Source organism: Equus asinus, chromosome 4 (assembly GCF_041296235.1).
Source record: "Equus asinus isolate D_3611 breed Donkey chromosome 4, EquAss-T2T_v2, whole genome shotgun sequence".
Taxonomy (NCBI): domain Eukaryota; kingdom Metazoa; phylum Chordata; class Mammalia; order Perissodactyla; family Equidae; genus Equus; species Equus asinus.
The window spans coordinates 28,409,351-28,429,232 of record NC_091793.1 but is presented as its reverse complement, the minus strand read 5'-3'; the positions used below and the strand labels follow the sequence as shown (position 1 = coordinate 28,429,232).

Sequence of the window (19,882 nt, the reverse complement as noted above, 5' to 3'; positions counted from 1 at the left end):
TTAGACTTTAATAATGATTCAATTCTCTCGTAGAGAGAAGTGCAAGAGGAGGGAGAAACAGTGCGAGTGCGCACTTCACAGTGCTGCCCGGCCCTCACCCCGCAGACGTCACCCGTTAGGGACAGAGGTTTCCGGGATAAGAAAACAAGCAGGTATCCACCTCTCCACACGCTGCGTAAACGCAACCATTCACAGTGCTGCTCAGCGCTCAAATCACTTCAAAGTGCCAAGATTATTTCACTTCCCCTTCTAGTTCTGGAACACTAAAATATGTCGGCAGCCTCAGCACAACGTGAGCGGATCTGCTGCGCGTGGATAAATCAACGGTCAGGCTGAACGCACCCACTGCATTTAGCGCACTCCTCCCAGGTCCCGGGCCAGGGCGAGCTTCCTCCAGGACGCTCTCCTTGCTTAGCGGGCGCTTTCCCGAGCCACGTCAACAGCTGGTTTTCAGCACCATCTTGCTCTGGAAAAACCTCTTGTGAGGTTATTTGCTGGTGGCTTCGCGTGTTTCGTCTTGCCAACCAGACTGTGAAGGGAGCCCTCACACCGGCGAAGGTTACAAAGGTCTTTCACACCCGCTACCCTTCCCGATTCTCTCAAAAGCCCCCGTTTTGCCGGCGTGGAGAGGGGAGGCCCGCGGGCGCCGTTCGCCCCGCCAGCCGCCCTGGCGCACCTCATCTCGGTCAGCCCGCCCCACCGCGCACGGGGACGCGCGGAGACGCCTGCCGCCACCGGCGCCGCGGCCCAGACAGCGTCCGCTCACCGCGCCTCCTCAGCACCTTCCAGAAGCCGCGCCGCGCCGGCCGGCAGGGGGCAAGGGCGGGCGCACGGCCGCTGTCTCCGCCCAGCCCCTCCTCGTCTCCCGGTGGACGCCCCCTCCCTGCGGCGAGCCTCGGGGCGACGACGAACCCCCCCAGAGGGCTGCCGGCTCTCCAGAGGCTCGGGTCTAGGGCCTGGGAGGCTCAAAATAAGAATAAAAATGATAAGCATCAGCGAGCAGCCCTGTCGCCTGGACCTTGAAGGCGTGGGGAGAGCCCCAAGGTGCAGGGCCGAGCGAAGGCCTAGCTCGTCACTCCCTTGAGGGGATGCGCGTGAGAGAAGAAGGCTGGGGCCCCTGGGCGAAGAGGGAGCTGCTGAAATTGGCGACCGGCCCACCTTCGCTGGCGCGAAGGTTGTTAATTCCCACGGACCGTTACTCGCGGCGGAACTAAGGCTTCAGGAGGACACCCGAGTTAGTGCCAGAAACTGCACGGCCACCTCCCCCGCGTTCCCGGGACTCCGCGCCCCTCGCCCGATCTGATTGGACGGCGGAGAAGAGGGGGCGGGGAGACCCCGGGAGCAGGCGCGTGCGCAGCCGGCCAGGGGTTCCCGCGGCGGCACCCAGGGGACGAAGGGGCGGGAGCAAGCCTCGGGGGAGGGGGCGGGTGCTGGGTGGTGGGGGTCGCGCGTGCGCACGACGGGAGGAGGCAGACAGGGGGCTGCTGGGAGGGTTGGGCAGTTCGAAAAACGGGTGGGCGTGTGCCGGGTGGGCGCGGGAGGGGCCCGGGTGCGCGTGCGCGTCTGAGCCGGAGCTGCGGGAGGAGGCGGGAGCCGAGGAGGCGGCGGAGGGGGCGGGTCGCGTCGGGCGCCACGTCCGCAGCCAGAGGCCGCCGCCGACTGAGTCTTCTGGCTCCACAGCTTGAGGGGGCCGCTTTCGGAGCCCGCAACCGCCCGCGGCCGTGCCAGCTGCGCAGGCCGCCTCGGCCCTCCCCCGTGCTGTGCGCTCCCTCCGCCAGGCCCCGGCGCCGGCCCGCGACCCCGGCAGTGAGTGAGTCGGGCTGCGAGGGTGGGGGGCGCCGTCCCGGCTTCCTGCCCTCCGCTCTGTCGCCTTCTTCCGTTGGCTCTCCTGCACCTCGCCGCCCCCCTCCCCGGGCCTGGCTGCCCCGAGCGGCTCTTCTGGGGGGAACTGAGCGGGAAAGGGGGAGGGGTGGGAAGATGTTGGGGGCGGGTGGGGGTTCGCTAGCGGGGTTTCTCCTCTCTACGTGTCCCTGACTCCCTCGCCGTGGTTTGAGATTGGGGGCTCTCCTTCGAAGCCTCCGCCTGATTTCTGAGCTCCTCGGGGGTCACGCTGGGGGATGGGGCTGGGAGGGCATCAGCAGCCTGGGAGGGGAGAGGGATGCGGCAGAGAGGCTCTGTGCTGGGCTGCTTCGCCCCACTAACTCCTGACCTGTTGACAGGCCACTCTCTTGGGTTCAGGCACACAAGCCTTGGTCCCCAGTGGGCATTCCCAGTGCTCTTCCCAGGTAGGAAAGCTCTACCCCCACGCCTAACCTAAAGCTGAAAGTGTGGGAATGGAGAGAGGCGCTGGCGGCGCCAGGGGGTGACTGGGGACCGCTGGAGCACCCATCAGGGCCATCACTGCCTCCCGAGTCTAGATAAACACCGTGCCTGCTTTGCACACGCAGCTTCAAGACTGGTCCCCCAGCTCCCACTTGCAGTCAGATCCCCTCTCCTGAAGACACATCGCCTTTTCTGTGTAAGAAGACATAGAAATTCTGGAACCCTATGGGAATGGGGGTATGCTGGTGTACAACGTGGAGCGGAGGGAGGAGGTGCTCGCTCAGCCCTAGCCACGGCTCCTCCGGGGTCATTTTCTGCCTCTCCTGCCACGTCACTCCCTCTGCTAAAGAAAGAAAAAAAAAAGAGACTTGCTAGTGCCTAAAGCGATCAGTGGGGGGAGAAGAGGTGGCCGGGAAAGGTTTAGAAACAGCTAGGGAAAAGGGAGAGTTCGTATTTCTTATGTCCTTATTATTATAACACTTGTGCTAATTCCAAATGATAATACTTTACTATCTATGATTGTTTGCTATATACTATTGTTTAACCTTTAAAACTTACTCTGGTGTGGATGCTCTCAAGGGCTCCCTAGGAAGACTGATTTTACGTCAACAGGTATATGTGTGTTCACGCCTGCTTTTTTAAAGAAAGGAAAGTAACAGTTAATAAGCCCATATACATCCTGTTTTGATTTTTTCCCCTTTTCATTTCTTTAGTCTTTGTTATAATAGATGTACCAGAAACCAAGTTCACTAAAAACGTAGAGAACATCGTTAGCGAAGTTTAAGTGGTTCTTGTGTATGTCTGATTTTTTTTTTTTTAACTCCAGGAGAATCTTTACCTTTCTTTGTTTCAGTCATTGTGCATTTGCTGTTTGGCCACTTCCTGAAGCTATCTCGCTGGATTTTATATAAACACCTTCAGAGTAGGGCATTTACATGCTTGTTCAGGCTGAAACCTCAGCGCTTAACAGTGTCTGACTTATAGTAGGGACACAAATATCTGTTGAACTAATGAGGTGTAATTTAGCGAAGAGGACTCGTGTACTGGTTATCTGGTTTGATAGCTTACTATAATTCTTAATGTTTTGTTTAAGGACAACATTTAAAAATTGCCATTTTGACACTGTTGGTTGTTACTTGTCACTAGGTGGTCACTGGCAGATTACTTTTTCTTCCCTGTCAGGTTCAGTGCATTTCTTGTAGTCTGTTTGCTGTTGATTTAATGGGCAGGGGCCATTTTTAAAAGCAGCCTGTTCAGGATAGTTGGTTAACTAGAGAAGCTTACTAAAAACAGTAAGCTGGTGTTTTAGTATACACTGCTTGTTGGCGTATGTGTGTTAAAGCTGTGCATAAATGTATTTTTGAAACTCCTTGTAGTTTTTGCAAAGATTCTAAAACATTGGAGTTAAGGATGTGGCAAAGTTCCTATATATAGAATATATAGAAAAATTTAGGTAATTCATTTATAGTCTTTTCCTTATAGGGAAATTGGCACTTACTGTTTAATAACAGGTTTCTGAAGTGGCTTTGAAGGTCGATTGTTGTGCACTGCATTTTGTAGCTAGGCTTTATGCAGTGTCTTAGTGCTTTTAACTTCCTTTGGTACACAGAGGGGTGTTTAGCCATAGGCAAATTTTTATGCTGTTTTCAGACTTTTTTTCATTATTAATGAAATCTTTATTTATAAAATGTTACAAATATCCACAAACAGCCTTGATTCATCTGTTTTCTTTTTTTTAAAAAAAAAAGGTTCCTAAGAGGCATTTGTTTACTTATTTCTATTATTGGAAGAAATTACCCTCTAGGGAATGATGTTGTTAGTAATCCTTGCTCAATGTATTTGCCAGCTGCTATATCTATGATATTATTGTTCTGGACAGGAATTAGTTCTCCTTGGCCTAAAATGCTTAAAAGTAACTGCTGATGAGTTGCAGTCTATAGCAAAGACTTTTTCACGTTTCAGAATTCCTTAAGATAACACACTTGTAACCAGTTTTATTTGGTCCTGTAATAGTCTGTTCACATGTCAGGACCAAATGGTAAAACTGATTTATGTCCACAGAATAAGTTAAATTATTTGTCCTGATCTAAAGCCTGTTTTCTGTTTTTATTGCCCCCATTAGGAAAGTACAGTTTTTAATAGAAATGTGTGTGCGTTATGAGTTCCTAGAGAGCAGATATTTTTTTGTTTTTGAATGAAACTAAATGGATAAGTGCTAGGGAAGTGTATCCCCACTGGATTTTAAACTCTGGCTTAGAGTAGTCCTTTAAAGTCTGGCTTAATCATACTGAAATCTTCAGTGCCTAACAGGCTGCCTGGCACACAGTAGGAACCTAAGGATATGTTGAACTGACCACTCGGTGAGTTTAGGGCAGATGGTTTGCATAGAATTTAATTTGTTTAATGGTGACATTTAAAAGTGATCATTTTGATACTTTTACCGTCCATTGTTACCTGTCTCCATGTGCATACTTTTAAATTTTACAGGCAGATTCTTTACCTTTCCCAGTTTCAGGAGATTAGGGGTGTGTTTCTCTTCACAATTTCCAATTTAAAAGAAACAGGTCCCTCTGATGATGATAATGAACAGGGATGGTAATATAAAAAGTATTTCTCCTTAGTGATAAAGTGATGATATCCATAAGGAGCTAATATCACTAAAAGTTTGGCACATATATGTGTGTAGAGATTGGCAATGGTTTATGTGAGTAAAAAGTACAGATGGCATTACAGATAGTTAAAGATTTTAGCAAAAAATACCTTTATAAGGTAACTTGGTATTTTATAATCAAATTTAGGAATTCAGAAAAAATATATATATTCCAAATGCTTGCGGCTTTTACACAATTTTTATTACTCTTAAGAATTTGAGAGGAATTTTAGTACTACATACTTCCCGTTAATACTAGTAATGTACAAGAAACTCAAACATTAAAAAAAATATACAGGGGCCGGCCCCATGGCCGAGTGGTTAAGTATGGGTGCTCCGCTTCGGCAGCCCAGGGTTTTGCCGGTTCGGATCCTGGGCGTGGACATGGCACCGCTCATCAGGCCATGTTGAGGCGACGTCCCACATGCCACAAGTAGAAGAACCCACAACTAAAAGTATACAACTATCTACTGGGGGGGATTTGGGGAGAAAAAGCAAAAAAAAAATATACAAAACAAAAATCAATCTCTGTGGCCTCTTAGAGCTTTCTAGTAGACTAGAGAGTCTAGGTAGCCAGGCTCCTGGTCTGGCAGGATTCCAGATTTTCTATTTTATTGTTTATTGATAATCCTGTTGGTAACTATTGCTAATGATATTAAATGTAACTGCAAATGTTTCTGTATAGTACTATCTAGATTCCTACATTTCAAACTGTTCTACCAAAAACACTCCTAACTTAAGAGCAGTGTAAACTCCTGGGGGAGCTGGGAGTGTGGTAGGGCTGGGAAGAGAGCTGGTAAATCTGAGAGTATATTCTGAAGCAGCTCCAGGCAAGAATGAAATTTCTTGAAAGTCTAGTTGTCTTAAAAAAGTCCCAAGCAGTTTTCATTTAACTTTTAATTGGTATATATTTAAAAGCAAAACAGTATTTTAAACTACTGTGTAGTAAAATGAGTGCATCACATCTCTCTTTTGGTTATTGAAGCCCCTGGCACACCACTGCCTATACTTGAAGTACCTTTGAAAAGCACGATTCTAGTTTAAAGTTTTCTTTTTTTCTTAAACAAAGCTTTGGACCATATATTGGTATGCATCATTTCTTGTGATGCTTAAACTTAATGTGGATACAAATAATATTTTTATCTCACTTATTACAAATACTATTTGTCAGCTTACAACAAAAACATGTACTACCATGGGGCCGGCCCCATGGCCGAGTGGTTGGAGTTCTGTGTGCTGTGCTTGGGCGCCCCAGGTTTGCAGATTTGGATCCTGGACGGACCTACTCCACCCATCAGCCCTGCTGTGGAGGCATCCCACATACAAAGTGGGGGAAGATTGGCACAGATGTTAGGCTCAGGGCTCATCTTCCTCAAACAAAAGAGAGAGAAAAAAAAGAGGAGGATTGGCAATGGATGTTAGCTCAGGGCGAATCTTCCTCACCAAAAAGAAACTAAAACAAAAAACATGTAGTAATAAAATGGTGAGAATACAAATGAGATATTCAAATTGCAAATCAGGGAAAATAGCAATGAGAGTGGAGGTCTTAGGGAGTGTGGAGTGTGTGTGTATGGGGAAATAGGACACAGGAATCTACCTAGTTGAGCTGGGATTTTAGCTGTAAGCTTCTTGGAAGCTAAAGGGAAAAAGGAGACATCATATCTTTGTATCTTTTAAATAGGAAGGTAGATAGATCTCAAAGGGAAGCAAATATTTGGGGAATTAGAAAAGGTTTTCTGAATACCTCTAAAGAAATTTCTTATGTGGAGCTCTATATCAAAGCTATTGAGTGATACAGTGGGTAATTCCTTAACAGTGTGGTACAGTCAGTGTAGTAATAGCCTGCATAAGGCTCTCTGTCAGGGTTTCTTTACCAAGAACATAACGCCGAATGAAACTATGATGTCATTTTCTTCAAGTCAGCATTTTGTGATTCAGTTACTTTGTTTTTTAGAGGTTCAACTTCATTTGAGGGTAAAAACCTAGAATAACTAGGTAGATAAACTGCATAATCTTTAAAAATATCTTTTATGAGTGTCACTGATTTACAAGAGTTAAGAATACTTTTTTCTTTAACTACAAAAGCGATACATACTTATGGTAGAAAATATATATATTTCTCTCTCCCTCTCTCTCTCTGTATTTACTCCCTGGTGGCAGTCCTTGTCAACACTTTGATATAGTTCCTTGCGGTCCTTTTATACACATTAAAAAAAATTGGATCATATGATACATGCCTTTTATATTCTCTAAACATAACATTAGCATTTCCCCATAGTATCTGATCTTCATAAATTATTTTAATGTCTGCATTGTGTGTCTTTAGGAAGCTTACAGATTCATCTCTTGCCTTCCATGAGGCTATACTCATTTGACTATTCATTTTCAGGTGTATTTTGTTTGTTTTTGCTGGGTTCTCTTTCACTCACCTCTTAAAGATGAGCAGTCCTAATTAAGGTTATCAGTCTCCTTCTCTCAGCACTCTTTTCCTTGATCATATTACCCCCTACAGCTGCAGCCCTCACTTGAAACCACTTTCAGGACCTCAGCTCTAACTGAGACTTAATGCTGAGTTTCAGGCCCCTTTTAAATCCCAAGCCCGCTAAACATCTCCTGTAGATGCCCTGAAGCTATCTCAAATACAGCTGTTCAAAGACAGGTCCTTTCAGGGTACCTGCAGTCAGCAATAATGTATTGTACAGTTACATGTTAGAGGGTAGATCTCATGCGTTTTTACCACACATAAACAAGAAGTCCTTTATCTTCTCTCAGAAGTGGTTTCTCCTCTCTTGCCCCTGTTTTCATCATCATCTCTGTCTACTTAGTTGCTCACACTAGAAATTTTACATCCTGTATTCTCCTTTTTTTTTTTTTTTTTTAAAGATTTTATTTTTTTCCTTTTTCTCCCCAAAGCCCCCCGGTACATAGTTGTGTATTCTTCGCTGTGGGTTCCTCTAGTTGTGGCATGTGGGACGCTGCCTCAGTGTGGTCTGACGAGCAGTGCCATGTCCGCGCCCAGGACTCGAACCGACGAAACACTGGGCCGCCTGCAGCGGAGCGCGCGAGCTTAACCACTCGGCCACGGGGCCAGCCCCCTGTATTCTCCTTTTATCTCACATTAATACCCAAGTTATGTTCTACTTCATATGAAAAATTCAAGAATTTGAGTGCTCACCATACATCAGGCATTGATTAAGGCTGTGAGGATGGAGCAGTGAACAAAACCAAGCCTTGTTCTCAGGGAGCTTACATTCTAATCGAGAGAGACACAAAGTAAACAGATATATACATCAAGTGGCAATAAGAGCAATGAAGAAAATAGAGCAGGGTTAGGTGAAAATGATGGGGAGAGGAGTAGGAGGGTGCTAATCTATTACAGGTGGTCAGAGAAGACCTCTGATAAGGGAATATTTGCACAAAGACCTGAAGGAAGTAAGGAAGAAAGCCAAGTACATGTCTTGGGGAAGAGCCTTTCAGGAGAGGATGAGCAAGGAAGCCTGAGTTGCTAGACTGGAATGAGCAAGAGGCAGAATGAATGGTAGGAGATGATGTCACAGTGTTAGATGTGGGGCCTCAAAGGCAAAGGGAAGGACTCTGGATTTTATCCTGAGCAAAATAGGAAGCAGTTGGAGGGTTTTAAGCAAAGTATGGCATGGCTAGACGGAAGGAGGAGCAAAGTGGAAGCTCAGAGACCAAGGAAGAGATCTGTAGTAGTACAAGTAAGAAATTACAGGGGCTTAGTCAAAAGTGGTAGCAGTAGAGGTGATGAGAAATGACCGTATTCTGGATTTATTTAGGCAACAGAATTTACTGATTAGATGAGAATGTAAAAAAAAAGGAAATCAAGGGTGACTTAGGTTTTTGGCCCAAACGTTTGTTTAGACAGGGAAAAACTGGCAGAGTTCAGATTGTTAGTCCATCTTCCTGGACTACTAAAGTAGCCACTTACTGTATTTAATATCTCTGTCCTATCTGTTCTTGCTTCATTTAGCTTCTTAAAGCACAGATCTGACAATGTTACTCTGCTCATGGCTCCTCATTGCCTATCCAGAGGAGGATAAAGTCAGTTCATATTATTTACATGAATTTGCATATGTCTTTTATGCTGTCATAGTATAAAGCAGCTCCAGTATTTTTAAATGGTGGTCTTTTTCTTTTTTAAATCACAAGATAGATATATGTGGAAAAATTAAGAATTTTGTTAAGGGATTCCATATTAGAAGGAAAAGTTAAAACTTTCAGTAGGAATTTGTGGGATATATACAGAAGGGCAGTTTTGAAATACATAACAGTTACTATCATACCTGTTTGTTTTTTCTTTTTTTTTTTTTTGAGGTCACATTGGTTTATAACATTATATAAATTTCAGGAGTACATCATTGTATTTCAGTTTCTGTATAGACTGCATCGTGTTCACCACCAAAAGTCTAGTTGCCATCTATCATACCTGTTTTTAAACTCCAGCTAAAATATGTAAGATGTATATGTATACATAATTTCCCCATAATTCTGTAAGGGTGTGGTAGCATCTATTGATTAGTTGGTCAGCCTGGTGATCCGCCGGGTTTATATGTGTATGGTATACAGATCCTGGGATCGCAGTGATGAATAAGCTAGACCAAGTGTCTCTCCTCTTGGACTTAGCAGGCCAGTGGGGAAGAAAGTGGCTCCAAAACAATTATATTCTTCAGGAAGGAAGACACGTATTCTGCCAGGAATTTCTGCATGTTTTGTTTGAATTTGTTAATAGTATTCTCATCTTAGAGTTAGGGCTAGAATATCTTTAATTTCTACTTTATCTCCTGAACAGCAAGGATCTGATGAAGTTATTTGTCCTCAGCCACACAGTTTATGGTGCAGTTGGGACTCAAACTCAGGCTCTCTGATCTCAGAGCTACCATAATAAATTAAAGAACTATAAATATAAGTGGAAATAAATTTAACTTTCTAGTTTAAGGGAGTTTTAAAATTAAGGCAAATCAGCCAAGAACTCCTCCCAGTAATGCATCAGCTGATATTCTTTTCATTTATTTTTTTTGTCAGATTATGTGTCTTTACTATTCCTTTTTAAATTCTAAGTGTGTGTGGGATGATTTGCTTAATTCACAAACTAGACTAGCATAAGATTAGGTGCTCTTGATAAGTGGCCTAAATCGGGGTTTTCACTGGAGCAACTAAAAGATACTTAAAAGCACATGATGTGTGCTGCTGGACTCTGGGGTGAAGCCCCGTCTTATGCAGGATATAGGTTTTAAAGGTACTGCAGGATGAATTGCATGAAATTAGAATCACCTTTGAAAAATCCTACTTCTCACCACCACTAGCCCTACCACACTCATTCTAGCCATCAACATTTTTTGCTTGGATTATTGAAATACAGAAGGAAATATGGATGAAGTTTTATCTGATCACTTGGTGCTTAAAAGCAGTGAGAATCATAAAGGAAAGGAAAGCTTTCCTGACATTCCTTTGACTACTTAAAATTAACCAGTTTGTTCTGAGACCTGCTACGCTATGTATGAACCTTGAGAATGTACTGCAAAGTCTCCTAACAGGTCTTCTGCCTTTATTCTTGCTTTCGTCTTGCTGCTTCTCCCCACGACAGCCAGAATGATCTTTTGAAAGTATAAATCAGAACATGTCACTAGTCTGTTCAATGCCTTTCACTGCTCCCCATCTTCTTCAGAGTTAAAAGCTAAACACTACCATGGCCTCTAAGGGCCTATGCCATCCATACCTCACTCTTTGACTTCCTCTCCTGCTGCCTTTTCATGCTGCCCATGCCACACTTTTCTGGCTGTTTCTTCTTGCTGCTCCTGGTAAACTCCCATCTCAGGACCTTTGCTCTTGCTGTTTTTTCTGCATTGAGGACTCTTCACCCAAATATCTTGTATCCTTACTTCCTTTGGGATGTCACCACAACAAGGCCTTTACAGACTGTCCTATGTGAAATATCACATTTTCTCCCCCTCCATCCCTTTTTCTCTATAGCATTTAATACCATCTGACATACAGTATATTCTTCATATACTTATTTATTGTCTTCCCCCACTAGAGTGTCCATTTCATGGTGGCAGAGATTTTTTGGTCTGTTGATCACTGCTATATCCTGTGCACGTAAAATATTGCCTCGCCCATAGGAGGTGCCAATATTTGTTAATCAATCAGTCAATATTTGTTAATCAGTGTATTGAAGTACATTGTTAGTTTTCACAATATCCTTTTCCCCCCAGCTTTATTAAGATATAATTGACATTTAGCATTGTGTAAGTTTAAGGTGTACATTGTGATGATTTGATACACATATATATTGTGAAATGTTTACCGCAATAAGGTTATATATCCTCACCTCACATAATTACTGTTGTTGTTGTTATGGTGAGAACATTTTAAGACCCATTCTTTCAGCAACTTTCAAGTATACAATACAGTGTTAACTATAGTCACCATGCTATACATTAGATTCCAGAACCCTGATAACTGCAAGTTTGTACTCTTTGACCAACATCTCCTCATTTCTCCCAGCCCCCAGCCACCACCAATCTACTCTCTGTTTCTCTGAGTTCAGCTTTTTTGGAGTCTACATGTAAGTGAGATCATACTTTGCCTTTCTCTGACTTATTTCACTTAGCATAATGCCCTCAGAGTTCATCCATATTGTCACAAATGGCATGATTTCATAATACCCTTTTAAATCTGTATTGTATATGTACAGATAAAATAATTTAGGCTCCCTGGTTTTATGACTAGGAAATATTTAGTTGACTGCTAGGATGACAGCCCTTGTTTTCTGGCCAAGTAAGAAATCTTTTAGACCAATCTTGACTTGGTTTAATCTTTACTTAGTCAAGTGAATATGAAAGCATTTTAAGATAGTAAAGGAAATTGGGAAAAGAAAGTTCAACTGTGTTTTCTTTATCCCAGCACAGCTTATTTTATTTTTTATGTTCCTTACTACTTGTACTTAGAGGTAATTACAGGATATATATATATTTTTGTAGTACATTTTGAATTCTGTTTATAAGAGCTCTAAAAACAGCAATAAAAAAATAATCAAGATCCATCTCTTAGTGACTCAGATTGGTGGTGTTATCTTTAGAAGAGAAGGATGTCATGCTTTTTAGAAATTTTTTAGATAGAACTTTTTTTTAGTCATAATATGGTTTTTTCTTTAAGGCTGTTATGAAATAAATTATTGTTAACCAATATTCTGTAGGAGGAAGCACCTAATGTTTCTGTCTGTTAACCTTCACCTTCCAACTCTCTTTCAATTGGTAATTTTCAGTTTAAGTTGAAGCAGCAGTACCAACATAGGACAGCATTACAGTACTGTGCCTACCACTCTTTGGTTGATGTTTTTCTTTGTTGTTGTTGTTGTTTTGAGGAAGATTAGCCCTGAGCTAACATCTGCTGCCAATCTTCTTTTTGCTGAGGAAGGTTGGCCCTGAGCTAACATCTGTGCCCATCTTCCTCTACTTTATGTGTGGGACACCTGCCACAGCATGGCTTGCCAAGTGGTGCGTAGGTCTGTGCCCAGGGTCTGATCTGGCGAACCCTAGGCCGCTGAAGCGGAGTGCATGAACTCAGCCACTATGCCCCCAGGCTGGCCCCTGGTTGGTGTTTGAGATAAGATTTTTACTGTCCACTAGTAAATAATAAAAATAACAAAAATATTTCTTAAACACCACAAAGTAGGATGTCTTGTGATGGGTGTTGTAAAATGTTGTTTATCTGAATAAAGCTGATTGTCTTAATTGAACATGTGATAAGTTGAAGTTAAAATGAAATGTGTGTGTGTTTTTTAGGAGATCATGAATCAAGCAGATAAAAATCAACAAGAAATCCCATCATACCTTAGTGACGAACCACCAGAAGGTATGTATGCTTCTGTAACACTAAGAATGGAAAAAAAATCCTAGTGAATTAAAGCTGATTTTGTTTATTAAATTTAAAATAACATAACCTGTTTACCTTGTCAGTAAATATGCTCCCAAAATAATTGAAGATAAACATTTTTATCCTCTAATAAGAAAAGACATATTGGTGAGTAGAGACACAATGTAACTGTTCTATTATATAAGATCTATTTTTCTGTTACTCTTTTATTCTTTTAAGGCCGTTTCACAAGTAAGAGTATCCTTTCATTCCTAAGGAGTTGGGGTAGGGTGCAGAGGAAGGATGGATAATGTTTAGTTTTGATGTCATGCATACGAAAACTCAATTCAAGAGGTACTTGAGATTTGTTGTTAAACTCCTATTAATCATTACATTATAATTGGTAGCTCTCTCTCCCTGTATTAATACATAGTCTTAGAGTCTGCTTAATTTAAATTCTCTTTTAGTTTGAAAATTGTGAAATCATGAATCATTTTATTCGTTCTTTGACTGTAAAAACCCATGGAAACACTAACTGCATACCTGAATGTCCTCACTATATACGGAAAATGATTACAGGCATTTTTTAATGGTTTTGGCACAGAATATAATTAAGCTTAATCCAAATAATGATCTCCTTGGATAACTGCATGTTTGTACAGGACAGTCATACTAGGTAAGAAAGAGAATCAAATTGAAGAAAAAGGGATGAAGTGGCCAACAGACCAGCCTGGAGTAGCACAGACTAGAATGTCTCTGGGAAGAGGCAGGGGCTGGAAGTTGTGACTCTAGGTATTGGATTTTCTTCCCAGCTCTGTTAGCCACTCTCCAAAACTTTCTTCCTGTATTTCTTATGTTGGTAGACAAAAATGAAATTGCTAGGAAAATAAACACAATGAAAAGTTCATACTTAAGCCTAAACGATGATGGAGGTAACTGGCTGATTAGTTTTAGTTTAGTTTAGTTTGTTGGAGGAATAGCCTGGAAAATTACTAGCTTAGCTGTTATCCTTGTTTTATTTTTTAGGACTAGAACTCTAGAGTTTTGAAAAGAAAAGTTTGGGCTCAATGAGGAAGTTAATAAGGACTCTCTGAGAAAGGAGTCAGGAAGGAGATAGATAAAGGCCATCTAGGAGCATGACTGTCAAGGAAGAGAACAAGCTTCAGGAATTTCCTGTCCTTATATGGCAACCTGCTAAACAAGAGTAGTCTGCAAAGCAGATAACTTATATGGTGGTAATTAAGAGCACACTGTAATTAAAGAGATCAACAGCATTAATATTTATCTGATTTGACTAAGAAAATTGTCTTCATTAAATGCATGTGCACCAAATTTGGCATAGCAGGATAATACTAATGAGCTATTCAGCATGAGGCAGTTATCTATCTTATACTCAAATCAGGATTTTCCCCTTTTTCTTAGTGTTACTGACCTAGATTACAAAAGAATTACCAATTATGTAACCCTTTCCATCATAATTTTATAATTAACATGTTCAAATGCATATCTAAGTCATTTATTTCAGCTACTTAAAAATATATATTAACTCTGCTTAGTACTCAGTTTCAATAAAAATTTGACTTTTAAAAAATAAATTTAGCCATTGCTATATCTTTGTGAACTATTTTGACTAATCGATGAGATTTTCTTACTTGTAGTAGGATGACAACCTCCAAACAATGAAAAGAAGATCTATCTCAGGGTAAATTTGTGCCTTGTGTATTAGAAAAGCCTGATTTTCAAAATTGTTTTCTCCATCAAATATTGTCAGTTTCCCAATGTTGTCTTTCCTTAATAACCACCTTCTACTAGGATTTAGTCTTTGGTTATCTTGGTTGGACTTATCTACCCAAGAATTTACCTTTCTTTATGTGAGATTGTACCTTTTTAGTGATTAAAGCCTGAATTGTATAGTTACCAAGTATTTTTCCATGAAGTTTAGAAAAATAAAAATACCCTTGCTTATGTGTTGTTGCTGCCTAAATCATTAGATTACAAAGGAGAAAAGACCTGGGTGTTCGTTTGAGGCTGGCGTAAGCAAATTTTTATGAAATCTTTCTGCTAGGCATTTTATGCTTGAGTTTGAGGTTTCATGCCAATTTGAGTGGCTCTGTTAAAAAAAAACAAAGCAAACTCATGACTTAAATCTGACTTTTTCTTTCTTTCTTTCTTTTTTTTTTGGTGAGGAAGATTGGCCTTGAGCTAATATCCATTGCCACTCTTCCTCTTTTTGCTTGAGGAAGATTGTTGCTAAGCTAACATCTGTACCAGTCTTCCTCTACTTTATGTGGGATGCCTCCACAGCAGCGATTGAAGGGTGGTGCTTTGTCCACTCCTGGGATGCGAACTGGTGAACCCCGGGCCACCAAAGTGGAGGTCACAACCTTAACCTCTGTGCCACTAGGCCGGCCCCTGACTTTTGCATATTGATTTTACTATTTCTGGGAGTGTTTGACGAGTTTTTACAAACTAGATACTTAAATTACATATTCTTCTATAAGAATTACTGAGTATTAACCATAGCTGTAATTTCTCAACACTACAAAAATGATTTTAGGTAGGTAACATGATTTTAAGCAAATAATTTTCTACTTTTACATAGCATTAGCTCTTTAAATACATTATTAAGGAGCACATAGAGCAGAAGCTCAAATATATTTAAATTAGTAGTTCTCAAACTTTTTGGTCTCAGGATGCTTTTCTGCTTTCAAAAATTGAGGACCCTGGGGCCGGCCTGGTGGTGTAGTGGTTAAGTGTGTGCACTTCGCTTTGGTGGCCCAGGGTTCAAGGGTTCATATCCTGGGTGCGGACCTATACATCACTTATCAAGCCATGCTGTGGTGGCATCCCACCTGCAAAGTGGAGGAAGACTGGCACAGATGTTAGCTCTGGGACAATCTTCTTCAAGCAAAAAGAGGAAGATTGGCAACAGATGTTAGTTCAGGGCCAGTCTCCCCGCCTCCTGCAAAAATTGAGGACCCCAGAGAGCTTATGTCCTTTGATATTTACTGTATTAACAAAAACTGAGAGATTATTTTATTCATTAAAAGGACCCAGTAAACCTGTTACATATTAACATGATTAGCATATTTTTTGGAAAGCACCTGTTTTCCAAAACAAAAAAAAAATTTGTGAGCAGAGTGACATTGTTTTTAAATTTTTGCAAATTTCTTTAATGTTGTGATTAACAGAAGACAACTAGATTCTTACAGCTGCTTCTGTGTTTAGTCTCTGATGTTACTGCACGTCATTTAGCTTCTGGAAAATTCTGAAGACACGTGGCAGAATGAAAAGTAAAAAGACAAATGACATGTTAGTATTATTATAAAAATAGTTTTTACCCCGCAGATCCCCTGAAATGGTCTTGGGGATACCCAGGGGTCCTAGCCCCTGCCTTGAGAAACACTGCTTTAAATGAAGAAGGCTGTTTCAATAATGACTGAATTCTGTCAAGGAAATGAAGGCTAAATATGTTTTTAAATTTTTTCATGCTCCTTTTAGGATATAAAATAAGGATTATTTATTAGCAGCAACAAAACCATAAATCAAGGAAACATTGATTCCATTTTATGAAAGTTGTCTAGTCTCTAAAGCATTTCTTCTCAAAGATACTACAACTCAGCATTGGGCCAAGATATTTTAAAAACATGTACAAGTATAGCCTTGTTCTTCTTTGTCTTCATTAGATTTATATTTGTGTGGCCTTATCAAACGACCTCCTGAGTGTTGGGAAGTCTCAGGTAACTTAGTGATTTGTACTGCTCTTTTAAAGACGTATGTTTGGCCATCTCATGATATTTTTTCTCATTAGGTTCAATGAAAGATCACCCACAGCAGCAACCAGGCATGTTGTCCCGTGTGACTGGGGGTATCTTCAGTGTTACAAAGGGAGCTGTTGGTGCTACCATTGGTGGTGTGGCTTGGATTGGTGGAAAGAGTCTGGAGGTGACCAAAACAGCTGTTACAACTGTGCCTTCCATGGGAATAGGGCTGGTGAAAGGGGGCGTGTCTGCCGTGGCTGGAGGTGTTACAGCTGTTGGGTCTGCTGTTGTAAACAAAGTGCCCTTAACAGGAAAGAAGAAAGACAAATCTGACTAAAACATGGAGATACACTTGCTCTCCACAGCATTATGATGCCAGTGGCATTGAATTGGTAAATTATGGACTACAACCAAGTCACCTGTTTTGGACATTCATCTTCTAAACTGCTGTGTTCAAAGTATTGATGACTGGCTTTCGTCTAAAAAGAAGAGACCAATACTAGCACAGTGTATGAAGGTTTCTCATACTTAAAGTCCAGCTTTTTATCTGGTAAAATGTTACTTATTCAGTTGTAACTGAAGATCAGTATATTTGAATATTTACTATAAGTCTTTCAGTTTAACTAAAAATGTGAAAGTTGAATTTAGTGGATGATCTTTACAGTAAGTTCCATATGTATAATGTGCCAGGTGACTCATCTGCCCCTTAAGAAGGGAACCTTGAATTACATAAACTGTACCTTTGATGTGCCTAATAGTTTCAGATGTCTTAGGTTTTTTATAACCATAGTTGATTAGGCCAAGAGGCATTCTTCTTGTTATTTAAGCTGGTAAAAGTAGCAGGAATTAGAGAAGTTTAAAAGAAAAGATAAATCGTTTTATGATGCTGAGTGTTAACCATCTTCTGTTAGATATGCATTGTATTAATTTAATCATTGATGCCTTACAAAAGAAAACATCTTTTTTAATACCCTAAATATGTGCAGTTCTTATATATGCATTCTTTTAAAAGTTGTTTGTGAAATTAGTTTTCCCTTTTAAGAATCTCAGGAGTAGTGGGGTAAAGGCATTTCTTGCTCTCAGCAGATAAGACAGTGCTTGGTAACTTTTTGTTAACTGTTAGTAGTTATAACCAAATCATACGCTTCAGCCTGTGTTCATGCTCCATCGTTAATTCACCTCACAGTGCCTAAGAACATTTCTTTGCTGGTCAGAAGCTATGTTGGAAGAGTTTCCTATTAAGGAGGAACAAATAAATAAATGTTCTTGAGAATTACCTAAAGCATCCAAGATATAAAAAGAGTTCTACATACCTATTTTATTTCTAAGATGGCTTATACTAGCAGTGCCCCTTTTCAAAAAGCACAGTAAAAGCAAACACAAATATGTGAGGGCTGACTTTTAAACGGAATGAAATGGGCTCCATAGATTAGTTTTGAAAATATATCTAAGTGTTTTCAGTGGTTTATAGGCTTTTCAAACATGGTATCCTGCAGTCCTTTAAAGGAGCTGTAGACTTTGCACTAGCTTCCAGGTCCACTGCAGGCAGGGCATTGAAGTTTCTGATTATGGACGCCAAGTGTGTCACGTCTCACTAACACGTCTCATCATGTCTCAGTCATTCTCAAAGAATACAGCCTAGCTGGAATTCATCTATTTGTTTTTTGTTTCATGTTCAGTTTCATAAACATTTAAAAAGTTGCATATATATTTGGCATTCCTCTTAACTAAGGGTTATAATCCAAGTCTGAAAAACCTTAGTTTTCTATCAGTCTGGAAATTTGCCTCCATTCCGCAGACTTTTTTTTTGCGCGGGAGAGGAGGAAAGGAGGTGATGCTCTGGAGTAAATAAATCAAAATAACATCCCTGAGAGCTTAAAACAGATCACTTTAATACCCAAGGCTTAAATAAAATGTCTCTAAAGCACTGAGAGTTTTACATTAATGATGTGGATCAACAAATGGATAAGAATATCACTTAACTTTTCTTTTAAAAGCTTTCATAAATACCAGCAGGGATTTTAAGCAAATCTACAAAGGTTCTTGAACCTCGCTGTTGTACACAAAACTTCAGAGTTGTTAAGGAGTTCATCACAAATAAATGATTATTTCATGCAGTATGATTTAAGGTATATTTGTTGGTATATCTGGTCAAATGTCATAATTAGCAAAGGTGTTTTTTTTAAAAAAAACTCCAGAATTAATAGATGAACACTAAATAATGAACTAAATAATGGAATTGGAGAACTTGTTTCCTGCTATTTGAAAGAAACTCTTCACTGCTAGTTTATATTTCTAATTTGTCTTCTGTAGTCATGGGCTCTGCTGTGCTTTGTACCGGAATTTCTGCATATAGACTTCACTGTATGCTTGCATATTTATTTTCAAGTTTGCTTGTCTTTAAAATTGCTGAGGAAAAATGCTTGTAATTAATTTCTGCTACAGAAAAGCCACCTGGAACATTTTATCTCATAAAGTTTGTTTTAAATTCCAAACTCTAACTTTGTTCAGGAGAGGCTCTTGCAATGACAGCAGAGAACTGTGCAGATGGTCAGTTAGTCCGAGGCTCTTCTGAAATGAACGTGCCCTTTGACGACATCTACAGCTGTACACTTGAGTCTTTTCCAGTTTATTTCACAGACTAGCAGTTCGACTTGTAAAACAGTACTAGATCACTTCAGGAAACTACGGTGGTTTGTATGCACCTGTTATTCATTCGACCCTTTGAGTGGGTGTTCGGCACGAGGATAAAGTTGTGACTCACTTGAAGGACTGACCTAATAATGTGGACATTATGAATCCTGTACTTAGTGAAATGTCAGAGGGAAAGAACTGATGATTGAATAAATTTTTTTTGTATTAAAAGAATGGGAAAAGAATACATGAATCTGTTAATAAAGCACTATGATCTGCAAAAGATGAAATGTTTCATAAAGATCTAAGGAAATAAAGGAAATTTTAAAATAGGGTAGTCTTTTTAGTTACATAGCAGTTCAGAAAGTACTATAGCCAATTTTTATATTTTTTTGATACTAATGCACAAACATCAAACCTCTAATATGTATTTTGATGCCAACACAATGAAGTACAAATGTATTTTAAACAACCCTAATAATGTATATAATACAAAATATATAATAAAGATAAAAATGCAGATTTCGGGGCTGGCCCAGTGGTGCAGCTGTTGAGTTTTCGCGCTCCACTTCGGCAGCCTGGGGTTCGCCAGTTCGGATCCCAGGTGTGGACCTATGCACCACTTATCAAGCCATGGTGT

General features: G+C 40.8%; 1 protein-coding gene across 7 annotated transcripts; it reads left to right on the top strand.

Moving 5' to 3' along the window:
- The first annotated feature begins 1,528 nt into the window (after positions 1-1,528).
- TMEM263 (transmembrane protein 263) lies at positions 1,529-19,574 on the top strand. Of its 7 annotated transcripts, none has more exons than XM_070507014.1 (5): positions 1,529-1,810; positions 2,220-2,285; positions 2,448-2,518; positions 12,778-12,847; positions 16,659-19,574. In XM_070507014.1, the coding sequence occupies exons 4-5, from the start codon at positions 12,784-12,786 to the stop codon at positions 16,943-16,945; spliced, it is 351 nt and encodes a 116-aa protein (XP_070363115.1). In that variant the 5' UTR covers positions 1,529-1,810; positions 2,220-2,285; positions 2,448-2,518; positions 12,778-12,783; the 3' UTR covers positions 16,946-19,574. The 7 variants fall into 7 exon arrangements, with proteins under 7 accessions (XP_070363115.1, XP_044637101.1, XP_070363116.1 ...); XM_044781166.2 differs by having other exon boundaries at positions 2,418-2,518; XM_070507015.1 differs by lacking the exon at positions 2,220-2,285.
- Positions 19,575-19,882: the final 308 nt, after the last annotated feature.